The sequence below is a fragment of the Esox lucius genome, chromosome 4, assembly GCF_011004845.1.
Source record: "Esox lucius isolate fEsoLuc1 chromosome 4, fEsoLuc1.pri, whole genome shotgun sequence".
Taxonomy (NCBI): Eukaryota; Metazoa; Chordata; class Actinopteri; order Esociformes; family Esocidae; genus Esox; species Esox lucius.
Window position 1 is genome coordinate 21134027 of NC_047572.1, and position 20557 is coordinate 21154583.

At 40.6% G+C, this 20557-nt stretch overlaps 1 protein-coding gene across 6 annotated transcripts in view; it reads left to right on the forward strand.

The window, feature by feature from the left end:
• The first annotated feature begins 16337 nt into the window (after nucleotides 1–16337).
• arhgef37 (Rho guanine nucleotide exchange factor (GEF) 37) overlaps nucleotides 16338–20557 on the forward strand; it is a 45082-nt gene continuing 40862 nt past the window's right edge. For 2 of the 6 annotated variants that reach the window (XM_034291868.1, XM_010898988.4), the window contains exons 1-4: nucleotides 16985–17269; nucleotides 17582–17647; nucleotides 18291–18817; nucleotides 20105–20461. In XM_034291868.1, the coding sequence (XP_034147759.1) occupies nucleotides 20216–20461 (246 nt within the window). In that variant the 5' untranslated portion in view covers nucleotides 16985–17269; nucleotides 17582–17647; nucleotides 18291–18817; nucleotides 20105–20215. Of the gene's footprint in view, nucleotides 16420–16776; nucleotides 16958–16984; nucleotides 17270–17581; nucleotides 17648–18290; nucleotides 18818–20104; nucleotides 20462–20557 lie in introns of those variants that run through there. The other 4 variants (XM_010899002.5, XM_010898979.4, XM_020046085.3 and 1 more) reach the window with 4 other exon arrangements.

A 20557-nucleotide genomic window follows, 5' to 3' on the forward strand; every position in this document is an offset into this window, starting at 1 on the left:
TCTGCACGGCTTGGTGAATGCCGTTCTAGCCCAGTATTATGTCAATTCACTACCAATCCAATGTCAACAAGGTTTATAGGTTAAGCTTCATGACCACAGGCATTTGCATAGATTAAATAACACGTGTTTGGTTGCCGTGTATGTAACCATGCAAGAGGCGTATGATGTTGCACATGAAGCAAATCTTTGGCTGTTCAGCGTCAGTAATTCAAATCAGGAGTATAAAAGGAAAACAGTTCTGATAGTTGAGATCCAACATTAACCACCATGCAATATCATTCCCTGAATATCATTCCCTGAATATCATTCCCTATGCGGATATGGCCCATTAAGCGTACGATTAGTCCGAGTTTCACCACATTTCAACAACAGTTAACTTTAACAGAAGGACCTGGAAGAAGAGTGGGAAGTGGAATGTCCAAAACATGTCTTAAGAGGGCCTTGGAACACGGTCGAAGAGCAGAAAGACCGGTCAGAAGAAATCTAGTACAGTATGGTAGATTGTGAAAGAGAAAAACACAGACAGAAGGAAAACAGCGTAGCGGCGTGGTTGGGAGCTCCAGGACCCTGCAAGGAGCTTCGGCTTCCTAGGCAATGGCTGCCAGCTATGTTTCTGGTCAGCACTGAGAGGGGTGTGAGATCATAATCAACCAGACCCCTACAGAGACTTGTCCAAAGATTCTACTCATGTGGGCCACATTAACGGGCTGTAATTGTAGGGTTTCATGTGGGACATGGGTAGCGAAGGGGCGTTGAAACAGGTTTATATTTGATTGGTTACTTTTGTACCCCACGACAAGGCCAGAGGAGTGTGCTCTATAATGTTGTTGTCATGCCCTCCTCCTCACTCAGCTCCTAGGGGAGTGATGATTTTTTTTCCCCCTCAAACAATACCAACTGTTTTTTTCTATAGAGCCAAATACTGTTCATGCTGGGCTTGTACTACGGTTTGCCAAAACACATTGAACAGGGGGAAAAAAACACCTAAAAACATACAAAAGTTTTAAGATGCTCGGGAGAACTGTTTTAGGACTCTCTTCCTGAAATCTCTTTGAGCTCCAACACTCCTGGACCATTCAAGGTGCAATTACTACCACTCAGAATGGTTTTTGGCAGCAGCCAAGGAATGGTTTAAGTTAAAGGGGCAGTTGCGTGAAAAACAAATGCATGCTGGCTCTCTGCTGTCTCTAAAAACAATGGAGACTCAGCCCTCGTAAGCAGCCTGTTTTAAAGGCAGGAAGCACAGTACATTTAACAATGAATAACTAAACCTTCTCTTGTCTCGCACCATGTACTCACTCACTTGTCCAGGGAGATTATGAATTTCACTGAATATAAATTATGTTTTTGATTCACAAAAATACCTTTTTGAGATCTTATCATCAGCATTTTTAATAATGCATTTTGAGGCATGATGAATGACAATCATTAACTCACCCACTTTTAATATAGCCTACCCACTTTTTATTCAGTGATTAAGCGATTACACAATGCATGGCCAATTTCAAAATCATTGGATGGAGGTTGCCAATGGTGACATGAGCTTCGTAGAGTCCCCCCCAAAAAATGGAATGTTTAATTAAAGGAGAATGATGCTATACTGAAAGACTAGTTGATAAAATAAGAGGGATAGGGTTTTGGGTCCAAAATGCCATGCTGTCCTTTGAATTTTTCACTCGTTGCTTCCAGTCAAATACCACAACTACCAAACTAAAAAAGAAAATTCAAAGTCACAAATTCAAAGTCACTCTTTTGTATTCTGAACATATTATTTGTTTGCAAGGTGGGACTTTTCTGCTCCAAAGTGATTTCAGATGGGAGATCGCCCGGTCCCAGGGACCCGTTAAGTCTTTAATTGGCCCTGCTGATCACAATAAGCAGAGAGGTGTCAATATGAGTCTTTGGAGTTTAAGGGGTGAGACATGTCTGACTGTTTTACTATCACCCGTCAGATGAAAGAACTGAAGGATGGTGTGGAGGTCACCAACTAGGGCCATCCTAATAACCTCTGAACTTTGTAGGAGGAAGAATATCGACCAGTGCAAACAGGAGACAGAGAACCTGGGAGATTCCTCAGGAAAGAGTAATGTTTCTGGAGAACGTCCTGTTGATCGCTTGCTCACAACATCTTCACGTCCTTCACTTCTGACAACTTATTTATTTAATTTAACGGGTAATTACTGAATCAGCAAACACATTTTCTTTTTAAAAACGGCCTATGTGGGACCGACAGTGTATGGTTTTGTTCTAGTTGCAGAATTTGCGCTTTCAGTCACTCTTTAATATATTATCATTCATCAGAAAATGTGCTAAGGGGCACTATTGGTTTTGTACATGAGCTTCACGTGTATGATCTTCACGTTTTATAGACTATGATTTTCACCGTTTCTATAACCTTGAAATGTTTCATGATCTTCAGGCATTGGACTGAATAGAAATCATTATAAACAGCAGGGGATTCAAAAACATTTTACCATGACTGCTGCATTCTGACCTGTCTAGCTTATATTAAGGCTAATTTTTTGTTTCAAATATAGGGATATGAATGTAATGTAGTTCCATTACTATTTCTTCACAGTTTTGATTTGATTGTAGCCATCTTTAATTCTATTGAGTTTGTTTTCCCAAGAACATTATTCAAACCACCTGTGAGTTGTATGTTTGACACCCCTGCTTTAAAGTTGAAGTTGAAAGACAGGAAGAACAGGCTGTCTCAGGTACTTTGCGACTTTTAGAAGAGCAACAAACATCTGGAGCCTGTCAAGGATGAGTTCATGGTACGAGAGTAAAAGGGAGGTAGGGAGGAGGTTGAGGGGGTTGAGGGGAGGAGTTCTTTTCAAATTACATTGAAATAACTTTTACAGCAGAGCAGACATCCCAATAGACTGTCTTCTCCATTATGCTAGTCTTTGAATGAACTTCAGTCAGAAATAAATCCTAAACTAGTGACCGCCAGCCTGCCAGCTGAGTTGAAATGTTCACGTCTGGGATAAATTGACGAAGACGACCATTTGCAGAGATTATACCCTTATTTAATGAGATTTTTCTATTGTTTAAAGTCTCCACGGAAACCATTATGTGTGATGTGTCCCTTATCACAACCTATTCCATTTGTAGTGCACTACAATACATCCCTTACAACAGGGTTTTAGAGCCCTCAGCCCCCTGGACGCCTCACATTTTTGTTGTAACCCTAATCTGGCATTCCTAATTCAGTTATTCAAAGGCATTGGGAATTGACTAACTGAATCAGTGACATGGTTGTGAGAGGGTTGGGGAACACTTCTGGTAAAAATGAATACTATAAAGTAAATAGGGTGTTGGTTGGGACAATCAGTGAACTGAGGGATGGAGCAGGTCAAACAATTGTTTTTTAGTTTGTGAGAAAATCAGGCTTTGTCTAAACATAATGGAGCTGGCGCAGCACCTCGAGGGCATAAATGGAACCACAAACCACATAATGATACAGCATGATTTACAATGAAAGCCAATGCTATAAATTTACTTAAAGAGTAGCTGACAGGATGTTGTCATTTTTGGATCCCCTTCATGAATATCTTTGGATCAAAATGAAATGTTTTAAAGTGTTTGCCTTCGTGCAGTCTTCCTCCTGGCGATTTATTTGTCTCTATCAAGTCCTGCTTCTCCAGTTTCACAAGAATCGAGCCAACGTAAACTATGTCACTATGTTGAATTCCTTGAGGTGTTACACATTGCAGCTACGATACAGTGGATCAGGTCAGGGTACATTTACATGATAAGCTAGAGTAGACTACATCTGCTGGACGAATGGCCCTTAACCGTTCTAAAACCCCTTGGATAATAATGTGTAAAGCCCTTCCATCTCCAGTCTAGGAAACAGCCCAGATTACATGACCCATTGCAACAAGAACCACCGGCCAAACTTACTCAAACAAAGGAAAATATCCTGCTTGTATTTCCTTCCAAACTCTATGATTGTAATGAAAAAGGACGTTAGGAGAGTAAGGAGGAGTTAAACTCTTTGAAATCAAGTACTCTAAGCCTCGCAAAAAAGGAGACCAAGAAAGAGAAGTGAACAGCGCAGCAAAAGACCAGACACCGCTTGACAAGATTATTCTATTGTTCATAAATGTTTATCCTGAATGTGGCTGTGTCATTAGTTAGTCTTTGACCTCTGCTCAGACAGTTCATCGAGGACGTGTAGACATGGACATCCTGCTACTGCCCTTTTTAAATCATGCTGCCATCTTGTGGTGTTAGGGAGTCAGCAACCACACTTCTCACATTCCAAGGTCTCCTGTTTTTCACCCGTCCAAAGCCAATTGTGAGATGCACCAAAACAAGTCGTGGTTAAAGAATATAGTTTGGGGATCATGGGGACATGAGTGTTGTCTAGACGTCGTATAGTTTAGATGTGCAGGTATAAAGACAACTCAGGGCAGTCAGTAGGGAAATGGAGCTGGGATACTAAAGAATGTGGCTTGAATAGAGGACTTCGTAGGCCTTTACTGTATAGTAGGATTTACATGCTCAGACATTTGTTATCTCGCTCTGTTGTTTTGGTAAAGCAGCCATGCTATGCTCAAATGGCTTCCCCTAAATCACACTTGACAGAAGTGGAGAGGAGATAGTGTCTGGAAACGCCTCAGGGGACAGTGAGGACCAGGATATCGCCCCTCTCCCCCAGTCACAGTCTGCCTGTAGGGCACATTGGAAATGTGTGACTAGGTCAGCTATGTTAATGGCTTCAGGCTCTGGCGTCCTGGTGCTATCTGTTTCTTTGGGACCCTCCCAGTAGGACTATAATTTCGGGTTTTCACTTAGCAGATACTCCCCCAAGTAATCTGGAGCTGTACTCATCAATCTCTCTTTAGTCTGGTCTGCTCTGGAATGGACTCTGCTTTCATTGGGAGGCTAAATGTTGTTTAGGAGCACAGACGATCTCCCAAGTTGTTTAAGAAGCCTTTTCCACTGTGGAAAAAGATTGGATCGTTCTGATTGGATGCACCATATTATGATTATGGGTCAGTCAGGCAGTAACGACCCCTGACCTCTTACAGCAGGGGTATTTGAGTGCTATTGGCTCCGTGGAAGTGTGTCTAAATGTATGTTTTTAACAATACAATCTCTGGTGTTTAATTGTAATTAGATTAAAAGACACCAAATACACAGTAATTACTCACATAATAGTGGTTTGTTGCTAAAACATTTAATTAACTTTAATGAGCTGGAGTGTGGCAGTCATTTTAAGTATTTAGTCAAAGAGCTTTGTGTTTCACCCATCATGATACGAATCTCAGCGAAAAACTCAGATTTCATAGGGGACTTCTGGGCGTGCTAAGCAACAATAGTTTTTTCTGGCCATGGCCTAAGTCCTGAGCTGCAATTGGAGCACTAGCACAAGTCTTTCTTGGAAATCTATCCCAAAAAAGGTTCAGAAGAAAACATGTCAATTTTACAAAAAAAACATTCCTGCCACTGCAATATGTACAATTTAATTTCTCCAAGAAAGCTGTTTGACGGTATAACATGAGTAATGACTTAAATGCCTGTAGAAAGGAAAAATGATTGCAGTATTATTCTAAAGAAGCCTGAGCAAGAAGCAGTATAAATACTGGCGGCCTATCAAATATGTAACTTAAACAAACTGCTTATCTTTATAGAGGCAGAATACTTAAAACTTTAATGCATTAAAAGGCTGAAAAATTACATGCGTGTCATAATATTTACAAAATGTTTGAAATACATCAAATCAGTCTCAACTTCCTGGATTTACAGTGCAGGAGATCTGGAGGACTAATGAAAAACAAAATCTTGCAATTTATAGAAAATGTAAAAATCTATTGACACCTTGTATTTTTGCATATTTCCAGAGGAGATTTAAGCTTGTTGTTAATTCCTTCCAGATTGAAAGATAATAGCTACAGATGCAGATTTTATTAATACAGATAATTTAATGAAACTTAAGTTATTTCAATACCTTTATTAACGTAAACATTGAAAGTAGATTGGTTATGAACGGTTTCACAAAATATTTTGACAAGTGATTTGAAGAAATGTTAAAGGATACATTTCCCCAAGCTTTGAATTCATCCCAAACTTTTTTTTACATAGTCATATTTTAACAAAACCTGTTTATGGAACAAATATTCATCAGAGAAAATAAAGTTAAATATACTCAATCATCGACATGTTTATAGAAGTGATCATGGCACACGCAGAACATTTAGGGGAAATAGCCAGTCAGAAGTAAAAGGAGATCATAACACAAACATTTATGAAATAATATTATCCCGGGGTGGGAGTTCATTCAGTCTCTACTCTTGTATCAAACAGAAAATACATTTAGAATTTTTTTTCTACATACTGTGAACAAACAATCGTGGGGTCAATGTCAGTATCCTAGCAACTGTCAAATAAAAAGATCATATTTACACAATTTTGGCCTGCCCTTCGTTCTTGTTTTTGGACGTAGAATGACTTGAGAACCATTTGGTCAAAATGAATACTTCCTACGAACCTCTCAAAGTAGTTTTGGATCAGCAAGCATTCATTTTGTCTGTTTACATCTGAGTGTCTTTGTTGGCTGGCCAAGGTGCGCTGTGGGAAGGAGGGAGGGACGTTTGCCAGGAGATGCCGGTTAGGTGTCTGGGAAACATCTATGAGAAGTTTTGTTTTTCTCTTGAATAATATGATGGTTGCCTATACACTGTTTACGTTTGATAACGAATGAATGTGGAACTGGATCACAAATGCAGCTGTGTTGATGCTATGCCACGAGGGCATTAGAGCACCAAATCATTTCTCATTTATGTTACACAGGTGCAAGAAATGAAAGACTGTTTCCAGACAGTGTACATAATTTGACTGGAATTTCTTTGACTATAAGGCACAAGGCCCATCCTCCCTCCGCTCCTCCTCCTACCGCCATGTAAAGTGGACTGGGAGCCCGTCAGGCACATTTCAACACTTTGCAAGGGTGTACTTGTGTAAACATAAAGCCCAGAAAATATCCACCCTGTTGTCATTATTTGGCTCTTAAAATGTAGTGGCACAACAACAAGAGCATGAACACGCGTGGCAGCAGGATAAACAGTGGTGATGAATGGCCTGGGAGAGAACATCAATCAACCGTGTGAGGAGATCAAAAGGTCCGTAACATGGCAACAGCTCCCAACATAGATCTGCACTGGGACCTTATCACTGGGACCTTCTCCCTGGTCCTCCTCTCAGCTGGGATCACCACGTCAGTAGATATCGTGCCGTAACCAAAGACCAGAGACATCCTGTTTCACAGCAGCATCGGTGTCAGATCAGGCATGTCAGGGACGATGTTTTCCATGTCCATCACTTAGCTACTATCTTTGCTGGCAAAAAGGCCCCATCTTTCTAAGGTGTCGTGTTAAGGAACAGCCTTTTTGTAGAAAGTGGAGGCATATCAGCGATGACAATCTGACCACAAACCAAGCAGGGACAGGGGTATTTTTTTCCCCACCTTGGCGCTGCTGCTGCAATGTCCTCTGTGGAACTTTAACCAAGGGGAACCTCCCTTACATCCTGAGAAAGGAAGACAGGCCTGTAAACCGTGGAGATGATAGGCACCTTGCCCTATCTGGGTTATCCGACCTGATAAAGGAAGCAAATCAGCACATGCAGAGAGTCTCCTGGCTTATCATAGTTTTTGTTGGTTTTAACTATGTTGTCAAGAAGTTAACTTTTTTTTAAACATACTAAATAAACCAGATGCTTTTGCAAAATGCTATGCATTTAAATGTAAATTCAAAAGTAATTTGCTAAACAATATTTGGTTTACAGTTGTTGCCAGATGTTTATTAGTTTAAATACCAGATAAGTAAGTAGTTGAAGTACTCTAGGGCAATTTGCTTTGACTAAATTGCTCCATAAAAGTGTCTGAAACGTAAAGAACCCAATCTCACTTAAAATGAAATTCAGAAATCTGTGCAAAACTAAAGTGCTCTAATTGCTCTAAATCAACCAATTAGGCAATATGCCATCATGAACTACACATTTAAAAAGTAACAAGCAATATCTTATTCTGGATATGCTGTATTACTTGCACAGCCAAAAAAGATTGCATGCTAAACTCAATTGAAGTGTAGGTTATGACAAATGATTTAGACTGACCAATCATAACCCCAGACATTTCCATCAGAGCTGGACCAGTCTTGAGAGAAGATTCAGATGCCTCCCAGATAATTCCTGAATCATACAATTAAGATAATACCTGAAAAGAAAAAAAGAAGTATCGACCATTTTATTCAGATTATCTTTGTCAAGTGGAGAGGATATGAAAAGTTAGGGTGTTTTACTAGGTCTTTAAATACCTTTTACATCTAACAACAGACAGTTGCCTCAACATGGCTGCAACTTTAAATTGCTATACGGTTCTATTGCTGTAAATCTTAAATGTAATGTGTCTGCTGGTTTGTTATTCTCTACATAAACCTTTGGCAACCAAAAAGATTAATACATGAAAATCCTGAAGGGGATTTATGCCATCGAATAAAATTACGAGTAGAAATGTACATGATTATTCTGATGAATCTAGATAATCAATGCACTGCACATTTCCAACAAAGACTTGGGTTAGAAATAGAGTGTGAGAAAAATAAAATGTTTGCCATTTCTGGCAGGTCCTAAATCACATGACTCTGGTCAGAGGGCACCAAGAGGAGAAAGTAGGTAGAAGAACATGAGCTCATGACTATGTTGTTAGTGTTACATTAACATTTAGTGCTAATAAAATTGCTTTTCTGGTATGAATTACCTCAGCGCTGAGGCAGACAGCTGAAGTTAATGGTTTTGTTGTGAAATGAGAAATAGTGGAGCTGAAAAAAGACACCCAAGCACTGATAGCACTTCCTGTACACTCTATAACTCTTCCAGCAACCTTTACAGGACTAAAATGAACTCCATCCACAGTCACACAGCTCAGTCAATATTTATCATTACTCTTTCTGCAGTAGATCTTAGATCTTGGGTCAGTTTGAATCACTAGGAAAGCAACTTAAAATAGTCATCAGGGTCGCACTAATACACTGCATTAGAATTCAACTAGTCGACAAGTGCACAAAAAAAAATCTCATAGCTTTTGGGGTTTGTTCAAAAGTAGTACACTTATAATGGCAATAGAGTGTTAGGAAATGTGGGACACTATGATGCCAGGCATGTGTTGTTACCTTCTACTTAATGTAAATAAACCGGGTCACAGGTACAGAAGATTAAGGCTCAAATTGGAGAGAGAGGGACAGAGGGAGCGAGAGAGAGATGCAAGGACATGGTGTTTCAACATCACTGACTCATACACTTGCACAGCTCAGATTATCGTGTGCGTGACTTCTCATTTAACTAAACAGCCCTGCATGTCAGCAAGCAGTCATTCCAGGATCGGCCCAGGTTCCCTCCGGCTAAGTTGTGTACAATATAATACTTTACTGCCGGGACCACTACATTTGGTCGCAGGTTATTCTCCCAGCCCGTGCTGAATTTCTCCCGTTACCTTAACGGGTCCCCGTGGTCCAGAGTGACAGGGTTCTCAAGAGGCTTAGTCGTACCTGATATGGTGGGCTGCAGTCCAGATGTGGACCAGGCAGGCACTGCCGAACTAACTGAGTAGCTACACGGCACTACAGAGTAGGAATGCCCCGCAACCTCAGATGGTTAAGAACACAACAGTGTACTTTTTGAACAGAGTTGTCAGTGACTTGGGTCAAACCTTAAAAGCAGCAAAATATCTTTAAATGTTCACAACTCTTTGGCTTGTAACCACACAGCCGGTTTCCATTATTTGTGCCCAATAATCCTTGTAAGGATAAACGCAGTCAGACCTTTTTCAGAAATGCCCAACCTCTGGTCCCCTTATTGCTGATTATTTGATGTGAGTCCCTTCTGTCAATAGTTCCTTGGCCACATTTCCCTCTCCCCTTTCCAATACCAGACAAAATCCTTTTCCTCAACCAAATGAATATACTGCATAGTAACTGGGGAACCTGATTAAAAACACAAACATACTGTAATCCATTATTGGAGCTGTTTACGATAAAGAAATAAAATCACCCACAGGCTCGGTTGGAATACTTGTATTATTGGGTTCTCTCTTTCTTTCATGGTCTTTCATGGTCATAAAGAGTGGTTCTGTTTTGTAATTCTAACTGACCACTATATTTTACCGCTAAGTCTTGTTAACGCTCCTGTCAATGAAACCCTGCATGAACAACTTCTGTGTCTTTTCTGGTGTTATTTTAATGACTTTGTCCCTATTAATCCCTTTTGTAAACTTATGTAGCAATGACAGTTAATGTTTAATTTATATAACTTGAAACCATGGACTGGAGGCACTAAATATTTAATATAAACTTGATTTAATTCCCTTATAAACAGACCATAATTGCATTTTATCTCACCAGAGCAGAGGTCAGCACAATTCACCCATACTCTTTTACAAAACTAGTAATGAGTAACTTATAAAAAAGAATTATGTTGATCATGCTGACATTACCTGGAGCTAATTTTAGACCAATCCTAAGCAGTATAGATCCAGTAAAAATACTCCATAAAGTGAGTGTAAGAGAGCATTTAGTACAGCCTCAGGGTTCACTCTATTGGCTCTATTATCAATAAAATTCCTGCTTCTTACCCATCCTATGTGTGGCATGGCACTATTGCACCCTGCTGTAATGTACTCCTGGGCAGCTTTATTCACAGAGATCACTCAAGCTGTCCTCTTCCTCTGATTAGCTTTCATTTCAAGCACACAGACAAGCCAAAATGTTTAGAGCCTGCCTCGAAGATCGGCACCTAATGTAAAACATACTTTTGTTGGGGTGGGAGGCAGATTCTAAACACCATGCAGAGATAGATAGCTATCCTGTGATATGGCATTGCCAGTCAATCTGCCTGACCACCCTGTGAGGCTGGATGAGCTCATTGTTTACTTGAATGGCATTTCAAACTCTGCTCGAGTTAGGCACAATGCCATGTCCATATGCTTGTGTTTATGTGTGTGGGCACATACATTACTTCAGGAATCGGAATGCATGATTTATGAAAAGGGGAGAGAATATCTTTGTGAATACTGACAACTGATTGAACAAATAAAAACTTTTCTCACAACATTTGGTTGCATTACAAAGTGGGATTAAAATTGATTTAATTGTGATTTATTTGTCAGTGTACTGCACAAAATATTTCTGCTGTTAAAGTGAGATTTATTTTAGACATTATACTTGCATGTTAGAAGCACGATTAAAGCGATTAGATTATTTTTGGATATGTTGCTATTTCAGCTTTTCACACTTGGATTGGGACAAATTTGCCCATTATTCAAAATAACCCCCCAAAATAAGTTTATAGAATATAAATAACGAAATAATTACAAGTGAAACACAAAAAAAAACTCCAAATTATTCTGGCATAATCAAGGTGTTGGAGAAAATGGCTAGATGACAATGTTCAAGTATAGCGATTGATTTATAAGCAGAGTAATGTGAAAACTGTACCTTGGGCATTCAGGAACATTCACTATATTCTTGGTAAGCAATTTTCATGTAGGTCTGGCTTTGTGTTGTCGGAAGCAGTTTGTCTCTAGGACAGTGCCTGTGCTAAGCCTATACCAAGCATACCCAAATGATGAGGCTGCCACCACCTTAAAGATTAGTAGGTAGTTACTCAGTGATTTGTTTTTCTGGATTTGTCCCAAACATATAGGCACAAAGGTGTTTCCGTTGCCAGTATTGTAGTGGGAAGAATATTTTTTCAGTATATTCTTATAGTTATTTTCACTGCTTAGGTTGTTTTTGTGGTGTCACTCAAATGTTATTAATTCATCCTCAGCCTTCATCAATCACAGCATTTGAACACTGTAGCGGTTTTAAAATCTCCATGGTGACATGATGGTAAAGAGACCCACTTGTCCTACAGCCTAGAGCCAATTAAGACAACAACACTTGTTGTGACAACAATTTCATGTGAAATAAAATGCAGATAATATGTAAGGCGTAACACATACACAAACAGGGGATTTGCCAGACCGCTGACCTGGAAGAAATATGAACGCACAAACTATGTTATTTACCTGTTAATGAACATGGTGCTGTCTGTCGAATAAGTGCTGTTGGGGGTCTGACAGTAGAGGTTTTTAGATGCTCTCCCAGTGGCAAAATATATTTTTTCCTGATTCTGTTAATACATGGAGCAGAACCAGACTTCATACGCCATCGCTCATTCCACTCTAAAATAGACTGAGCGAGACATTGTCTTTGTGACAATGAACATAACCTCAGGAATGCAATGAGCAGCAATTAAAATGTTAATTTGTTTAAACAACAATGACTGCAAGTGTCATTCCTGCAGATACAACAAATGTAGTCTAAAAACAGTCTTGGCCTGGTGCGCACAAACTTTGGTCTAGACTGTAAAGTTGCAAGATCGAAACCACTGAGACAACAAGGTAAAAAAATTGAGCAAGGTCATTGAGCAAGGAAGAAAAGCCTAATTGTTTCTGAGTTGCAGTCAAAAATGGTTGATCCCCTGCTTGTGAACCCATTCACTGAGGGTCACGGATACATTTTCAATGTATGCGTACATAATACACCTGATGCATGAGTACATGGACCATGCTGACGTCGTTGCATTGAAGGGACAGTCATTTAAACCACCATGATACTGTGGAATATTTTGTTTTGAGTGAACATAAAAAAAAAAAATTCTATCATTTACACATTGACATGCAACAAATTTTCCAAAAACGTTCAAATGAGTCCTCATTATCCATTATACTGACTGTATGTAGGGGCTAGCCTGGCCTGGTTGTAATACATTAGGCCTGCTGGTCCCTAAGGTGCTCAGCCATGATACTTCAACTTGCAGATGAGGCTCCTCAACCTTATACAACCTGGCATGTTCTCTCACCGACTGACTGGAGCCTGGCCAGAATATTCCTCCATAACAAGAAGTTTCAGTCTATTGCATTTCACTGAATAGGGAGCATTGTTTACCATATACATATAGTCTCTCATAAACTTCAACTGGTTTATGAAAGAAAGGGTACCAATCCAGCAACATTCAACAACACTGTAAGCCACAAGTGGAGGCGGGTGGTTCCATTACAAACCTCTACTGCCTCCTTCTGGAAAATGATTGAATTTAGACTGTAACAGGGAAAGGAAATGAACCATCTGGACGAAAAACATGGACAAATTAATATTTCAGTGCTGTTGAAAATCTCAATATATCTTACATTTATATTTTCAAAGCTAATGAGTTTGAGTGTAACTTTAAGGTCTCTAGGTACATGTGTGGTATTTGTAAACTACGTCATAGTAATAAATGTGTACGGATGTATTGTTTAAATGAAACAATGACATGTGCTGTTACGTGCAGTCTGTGTTCATACATTACACTTAAACGTACCCCTAAGTTGCTATACACAGTCGATTACAGAGCGCGCTGGGTTTTCTGCATAACAAATGGATTGAGGTTCAGGCTAAGGAAGGGATGCTTCTACACAAAATACATAGAATCTCTTTTGACCACAACCTGAATGCCCTTGCGTACGGAACAGAGTGATGCACTGTAAGAAAACACCCCGCTAAGGGATAGTCTATTTGTCTTCAAATGTTCCATGAATATGAGCCATGCATGGTCAGTCAGACGACAGCTGTTTTCACTCCTGCAATCATTAAATAAATTATTAGGTCGGCATATTATTATAGAGGAAAAAAAAAACAAGATATGGATAAATTATAGCCACATGTCTTTTTTCCAAAGACCTCCACTAGGCCTTTTGCCGGGTCTGGAACATATTATTATGATTATACGCCATAGTCTATTTGATTATTATAAGAAAAAATTCAGGATGAAAAACCCATTTTGAAATAAGTACTGCAATTCGTTTTTTTTTTTTTACAATCCAGTCTGATCTGGGTGGCTACAGTTGTGGCTTCAATGGCCTGAGAGGACAATGGTGGTTTGGGCCCAATCAGGTCTGTGGTAGCCAACACTTTGTCATCCTTGAGAATCACTGACAAAAGAAAACACAATTCCTTTTAGCTAGCATAATGGACCATGACATAAAGGCTAAAGGTGCAGCCAAACTGGCACGTTGATTTTCTCTTGATTTCTAATGCTTTCTCAATGCGATTAATACATTGACTGACAGTGGGAGATTACTTTGACTGGCAGTGTAGCTGATGCATCAACATCCAGAAAACATCCACCCATTTTCATAGTGACCAAAAAGTCATAGATTCTCATTTGGTGTGAATTCTCTATTGATTAGTTTGGCTGTGGCCTAGCAGTTTCTATACTTTTCCATTTGTTCACAATGAAGTTGTGCAGCAATGACTGTGGGCAGACCAGCTCTGACCAAATGCCGTTGCAGTGAGTCTTCAAATAAAACATGTTAAACTCTTAGCATGTACACCTGCCAATGTGTTGTGTTTGAAAGGAAAAGATGTGTTCTTTATGAACGGCTTGGCTTGTTAACAGTAACTATAACATTGTCAGGTTTTGTGAGCTAGCTTAGAGTTAATGGTATCAAGGTGCTATTTCACACACAAATGCTTTACCTATTACAGAATATGGCCATATTCATACCCAAGTCTTTTTATAAAATGTGGTGTGAACACGGCCCTCGCTTGCTGCATCAGAGTCCCATATAGGCCCTCAAGAGAGAAAGCTGTTAAGTTCTGGAACATTCTGGAGGCAGACAGCAGGGCCTGCCCTGCACGTCAGCCTCCCATCAGGACTTTGTCAGAGGAGGTATATAAAGGCCCTTGCAGAGCAGCTATAGGCCCAAGCTGAGGAAGTAGAAGCTACAGAAGATGTAGTTGAAGCAGCTGGACCGGACTGGACCAGCTACAGAAGGCAAAAAATGAAATGTAATATATCATCTAACCCAGAGAGTGCAAATAGCAGTACAGATAGCCATCAGATGATGGGTACATGGTGGTCATAAAGGGATGGACATGGTCAGAATCAATGCTCAGGTAGGCTGTGGCATTTAAACGATGCCCAATTGGCACTAAGGGGCCTAAAGTGTGCCAAGAAAACATCCCCCACACCATTACACCACCACCACCAGCATGCACAGTGGTAACAAGGCATGATGGAGCCATGTTCTCATTCTGTTTACGGCAAATTCTGACTCTACCATCTGAATGTCTCAACAGAAATCAAGACTCATCAGACCAGGCAACATTCTTCTAGTCTTCAACTGTCCAATTTTGGTGAGCTTGTGCAACTTGTAGCCTCTTTTTGCTATTTGTAGTGGAGATGAGTGGTACCCGGTGGGGTCTTCTGCTTTTGTAGCCCATCCGCTTCAAGGTTGTGCGTGTTGTGGCTTCACAAATGCTTTGCGACATACCTCGGTTGTAACGAGTGGTTATTTCAGTCAAAGTTGCTTTTCTATCAGCTTGAATCAGTCGGCCCATTCTCCTCTGACCTCTAGCATCAACAAGGCATTTTCGCCCACAGGACTGCCGAATACTGGATGTTTTTCCCTTTTCACACCATTCTTTGTAAACCCTAGAAATGGTTGTGCGTGAAAATCCCAGAAACTGAGCAGATTGTGAAATACTCAGACCGGCCCTTCTGGCACCAACAACCATGCCACGCTCATTCTGACATTCAGTTTAGAGTTCAGGAGATTGTCTTGACCAGGACCACACCCCTAAATGCATTGAAGCAACTGCCATTGGTTGATTAGATAATTGCATTAATGAGAAATTGAACAGGTGTTCTTAATAATCCTTTAGGTGAGTGTATATACACACACACATATATACATATTTATGAAAAATGCCATGTCCAACATTATTCATACCCCTTGAAATTTTTTAGAAAATGCAAGTTTCTATACCATGAGAGAGCATTCTAATCACCTATACATTGTGAACAGCAGTAGTTCTCTATTACTAGTCAACAGCAAGTCAAAGATCAACCAGGTTATGCTCCCTCATCAGTGACCTGGTTAAACATTTCGAGGTTTAATGTTGGATATTTCACGGAAATTCTACTTTTAAAGTTGCATTTCGCCCTGGTGGACCCATATATGCTTTGCATCATGTTTCAAAGATTTCTGAAATTTGTTTCACATGTCACTGGCCACAAGAAATACTGGAATGGGATATGTGTGCTAAACAACACTATTACGGCAGGGTTTGTGTTGAAAGATCTGAGAAATAAATGTTGTCAGACTTCTCTATAAATCTTGTTTTGTTTTAAAATTTTCTAAAATTGCGAAGGGATCTCGTCTTTAGCTCAGTCCATAGATATTCTTGACAGAGTCCTGTTGTTAGCTCACGAAGTAAGACAGCAGGACTGTTGTTGCGGTTTTCTTAGCATTCTTACCTAGCAAAAATCTATACATGACCATTGTCCACGTAGATGTACCCTGATGAATACCCTGATAAAAAGGTAACCCACATGTAAAATATTTTGGCCTATGGTTTGTAGTGACTGAAACAATGAAATTCAGGATTTTTTTTTGGAAGATTAAGACAATAATGTGATGGAAAAAGACTTGAAGTGCTTTCAATTGTGATTTCATGGGTTTTAATGCCTAAGTTTTTTTGTGATCTGATTTAGTAAGAACTGCTTCGTTCACCTTAAGGCAGAGGTCTCAAACCGGTTCCACGGAGGGCCGAGTGTCTGCAGGTTTTCGCTCTCACTAATTGGTTCGTTTCTACCCCCACCTGGTTGTTTAGGTCTGAACTGGGAACCAATTTAAAGGAAAACCCAAAAACCTGCAGACACATGGCCCTCCGTGGAACCGGTTTGAGACCTCTGCCTTAAGGTGTTGGCTAATTTTGCTCCGGAACGGTTATTCGATTAAAATAAAAAGGCTTTTAAGCTGGAAAAGAAAAAGGCACAGACCACACACTATGGCAGGGAGGAATGAGCCACTAGATGTCACCATAGAACAAGTTATTGACCGACGTCCTTCTGTCAGGAGGTAAAGTTTCAACTTGCAACTTTATTTAGCATGTCTTACGAATAGCTACATTACAAACAATTCCTGATCCTAAATTTAAACACAACTCGTAATATAAATCACCTTATAAACACATTTAGTCTAATTGGATGACACTGACGTGACGTTTGCCTAGACTGGAGAACATATGTTCTTAGAAATGAGACAGGTAAAAGACGAACGGAAAGTGTCACGGTGCGCGTGGAATTGACATTTGTTAGTGCTGTAAAATGGAGAGGATTATTTGATCCTGTCAACATTTGGACTACATCTTGCTCAAGGAGGAATATAAAGGTCTGATGAACTATTTGTTTTGATATTTCATGTAATTCAGTTGATCTCACTGTGTAGTACAACGACGTAGCGTTTTGTAACCTGTCGCTGAGTTATTAACACATGTAAAATAATGTCAATATATATGTGGGTATCCATCTATTATATATGTATTATTTTTAAGCGACATACTAAAACAAGTGCGATAAGTTTCTTGTTCAAGGGCAAACATTTGTTTTCTTGGTCATGTCAGGCTCCTTGCCCAACATTGGCTGCTGCACTGTAGAATTAGATGATGTTTAGCCTGAAAAATATTTATATCCCTTTCATCAGCCATGCTGTATCCTTGAATCCAAGATTCCACCCCAAAGACAGCCCATGGAATATCTTAACACGTGGGTAAGATTATTTCTGTCATATTATAAAAAAATGCTGTGAACAGTATACAATTTAGTAAAATCATATATTCAAGCCTAGTTAACACAGGTTCAATGTTTTTCCTCAAACCAAGTAATTGGAATGTATAAATCAACTAAATAGTAAATGGTCCAGTTCTGCAGCATTCCTTGTCCCAAAGTTATCTATTCATCTTTATGTCTGAATCTTATACATTCCAGATTTTCATGACCCACCAATTTGTCTGACCTAAGTAGTTTGTGGTGAGAAGTTAATGTGCTATGTTTATCAGTCTATATATTACCTGTGGTGTAATGTAATGATCTCTTGCGTACACCTTTGACCATTATGCTTTGGATTTTATTCATGTGTAACTGAGTGTTGTCTACCAATTGTTATGCTTTTGGACGGGTTATCATTCTAAATGATAATTGGTTTTCAATTAGCACCTGGTTAAATAATGGTAAAATAAATAGAGTACATTTATCAACCAGTTAAAATATTGTTTCTTGTTGCCACTCAAATGTAGTCAGTGGATTGAATCCTCTGTAAATAACTGACAAATTATATTACCCTCAAGAATAACATTAGGGTTATTCCATATTATAGTTGTTTTCTTGTGCGATGATTTCCATATGTCCTACAGCCGGAAAATGTATCCAGTCACTTGGCCAGCGACTGCCATTGAATTCACTTGTAGCATTTAGTTTCCTTCGAGAAAACCTCAGCGGAGGAGCCGTGTCTCCACTGGCGGGCCAGCCTGTCATCTTGAATAGGAGCCAGTAAATGAGCTTCTGCCCGGGCAGGCGTCACTTCCTGTCGCCTGCTGCTGCTGCGGTCGAGCTGTGTATTCAGCGCACAGAGGGAATGTGCGCTCTGCTCTAACCCTTTTCACACCGCGATAGCCCCCCCTCCCATTTCCTTCCCCCTATTCCCCAAACAAACAGCCAAGCTTCCCCTCCCCTCCCCCACGAGCCTCTCCTCACACACACCCATGCTGCATGAGGCCCGGTTGAGTGCGTGAGTCAGTGAGTGGGGAAAGTTGCTCCAGTCATTTCTGTGTGTCGGTGTGTTTGCCAACCACTCGACTGAGGCAGCAGAAGCAGCAGCACGCCCCTCTGGAACACAAGCCCAGCCAGCCCTGCAGCATCTGATCCCAGGTCTCTTCGACAGGTAATAATGATCTTTAGCGCTTGTTTTTGTTTTGTTCCTCACCGCCGCTCTCAGTAAGAGCCTGTTATTTTCAGCCCGGAGGTGATCTTTTTGATGTCGCTACCCGCCTTCTGCTCTTCATTTTAATTGGATTTCTAAACTGGTAATCCTGTGAACATGAGTTGCTATTGTGGTGTGTCTTTATGTGGGCTCGTATATGTTGTTGTCGTTTTATCCAACTCATTCATTTACATGTTTGTTCTGAGTCACTGGATTCAGAGAACTTCTGCTCAGTTGTAAATCACAGCCAAGCCACAATTGAAAGTCAAATTTATGCTAAATGACTGCTGGTGTCCCCATGTTTCCCCATGATTCTTTTGGTTTGTTGGTATAGATCAGTTACTGTTTTGTTCGTAGTCTAGGCATATACATTCATTAATTGACTGCAAACACAATTCCAACCACCATAAAGTACCTTATGGATTTTCACCCTGCAAAATGTTCGGTCCTCTGTCAGTAAAATATATAACGCCAGACGGGTAACAAATATACTTATCCCTGCAAGAACAAGTGGTGGCAGGGTAGCCTTGCACCCTAGTGGTCAAGAGCCTTGGTTACTGGTTCTAATCCCAGACCAAACCCAGTTGTCCCCCCTGAGCAAGACCATTAACACTGACATTGCTCCCAGGTTGTTGAGGTAAATAAGGACGTGTCCTCAGCACATTTACCAGGTAAAAACCAATATATGACCATTGTCCATGTAGCTGTTCCCTGATTAAATCACTACTATTTGTTCTGTAGCTGCAACTTATTCAGAGTTGACCTCCACTAGTCCTCCAGTGTCCCTCCCACACGTCGCATCGTCCGCTTCCCTACCCCAGTTAACTTTTATAGAAGGGAATATTGTGACATTTTATTATTAATATGTCCAGTCTGACCACACATACAGTATGTGAGCCTGAGAGAACAAGATGGCACCAAGAACCCCACGCTCTGTGTTGAAGTTACATTCATTTTACCCACTATAACCATGACACAAATGACTCCCACAACGTAAGGATTTTTAGCGGCCAAATCTTATAACATTGATTGACATCTGTTAGAAAGTTGTTCAGTAGATGTGCCGGATCATGCTGTTTGAACGCATGGCGTTCCAGCTCAGAGGACAGACAACAGTGCTGAGAAGAGTGTCGCCTAATGTCCAAGCCATTCAGCCGCACGTTGATGGCCCTGCCATGGGCTTTTGCTGCTGGATGGGATAAAGACTCTGGGGCACTCAGAGGAGCTAACCCTCTGTTTCTCTGACAGACCACCCCGGCATGGAGAGACCCTAGGGGTCTGATCCTGCTTTCCCAATCCCAGCTCTGAGAACCTGCACCTCAAGTCCCAAAACTCAAGGCCCAAGGAGAGCGTGTGTGAATGGAGACTGGACAGCAGATGGCGAAGGATGGGGACACAGAGGAGGAACCTCTGCATCTCTCTGGGTGCTCGAACGAGTCCGTGTTCGAGGAGGAGCCAGCGGAGGATGCGGCCAAGGAGAAGGCAGAGAGGGAGGCTCAGAAACAGCTCATGGCCACAGAGGAACTGGTCTACACGGAGAAGAACTACCTGAGGCTCCTCCAGGTCTGCACCAGCACCATCAGGAGTAACCTGCAGGCGTTACAGGTACTGTCACTGCAACACTATATATGTGACCTGACCTGGAACAACTATGACCCCTGCCGGGGACCAAAGTCAAACCACCATTTTACAAGGAGTGGA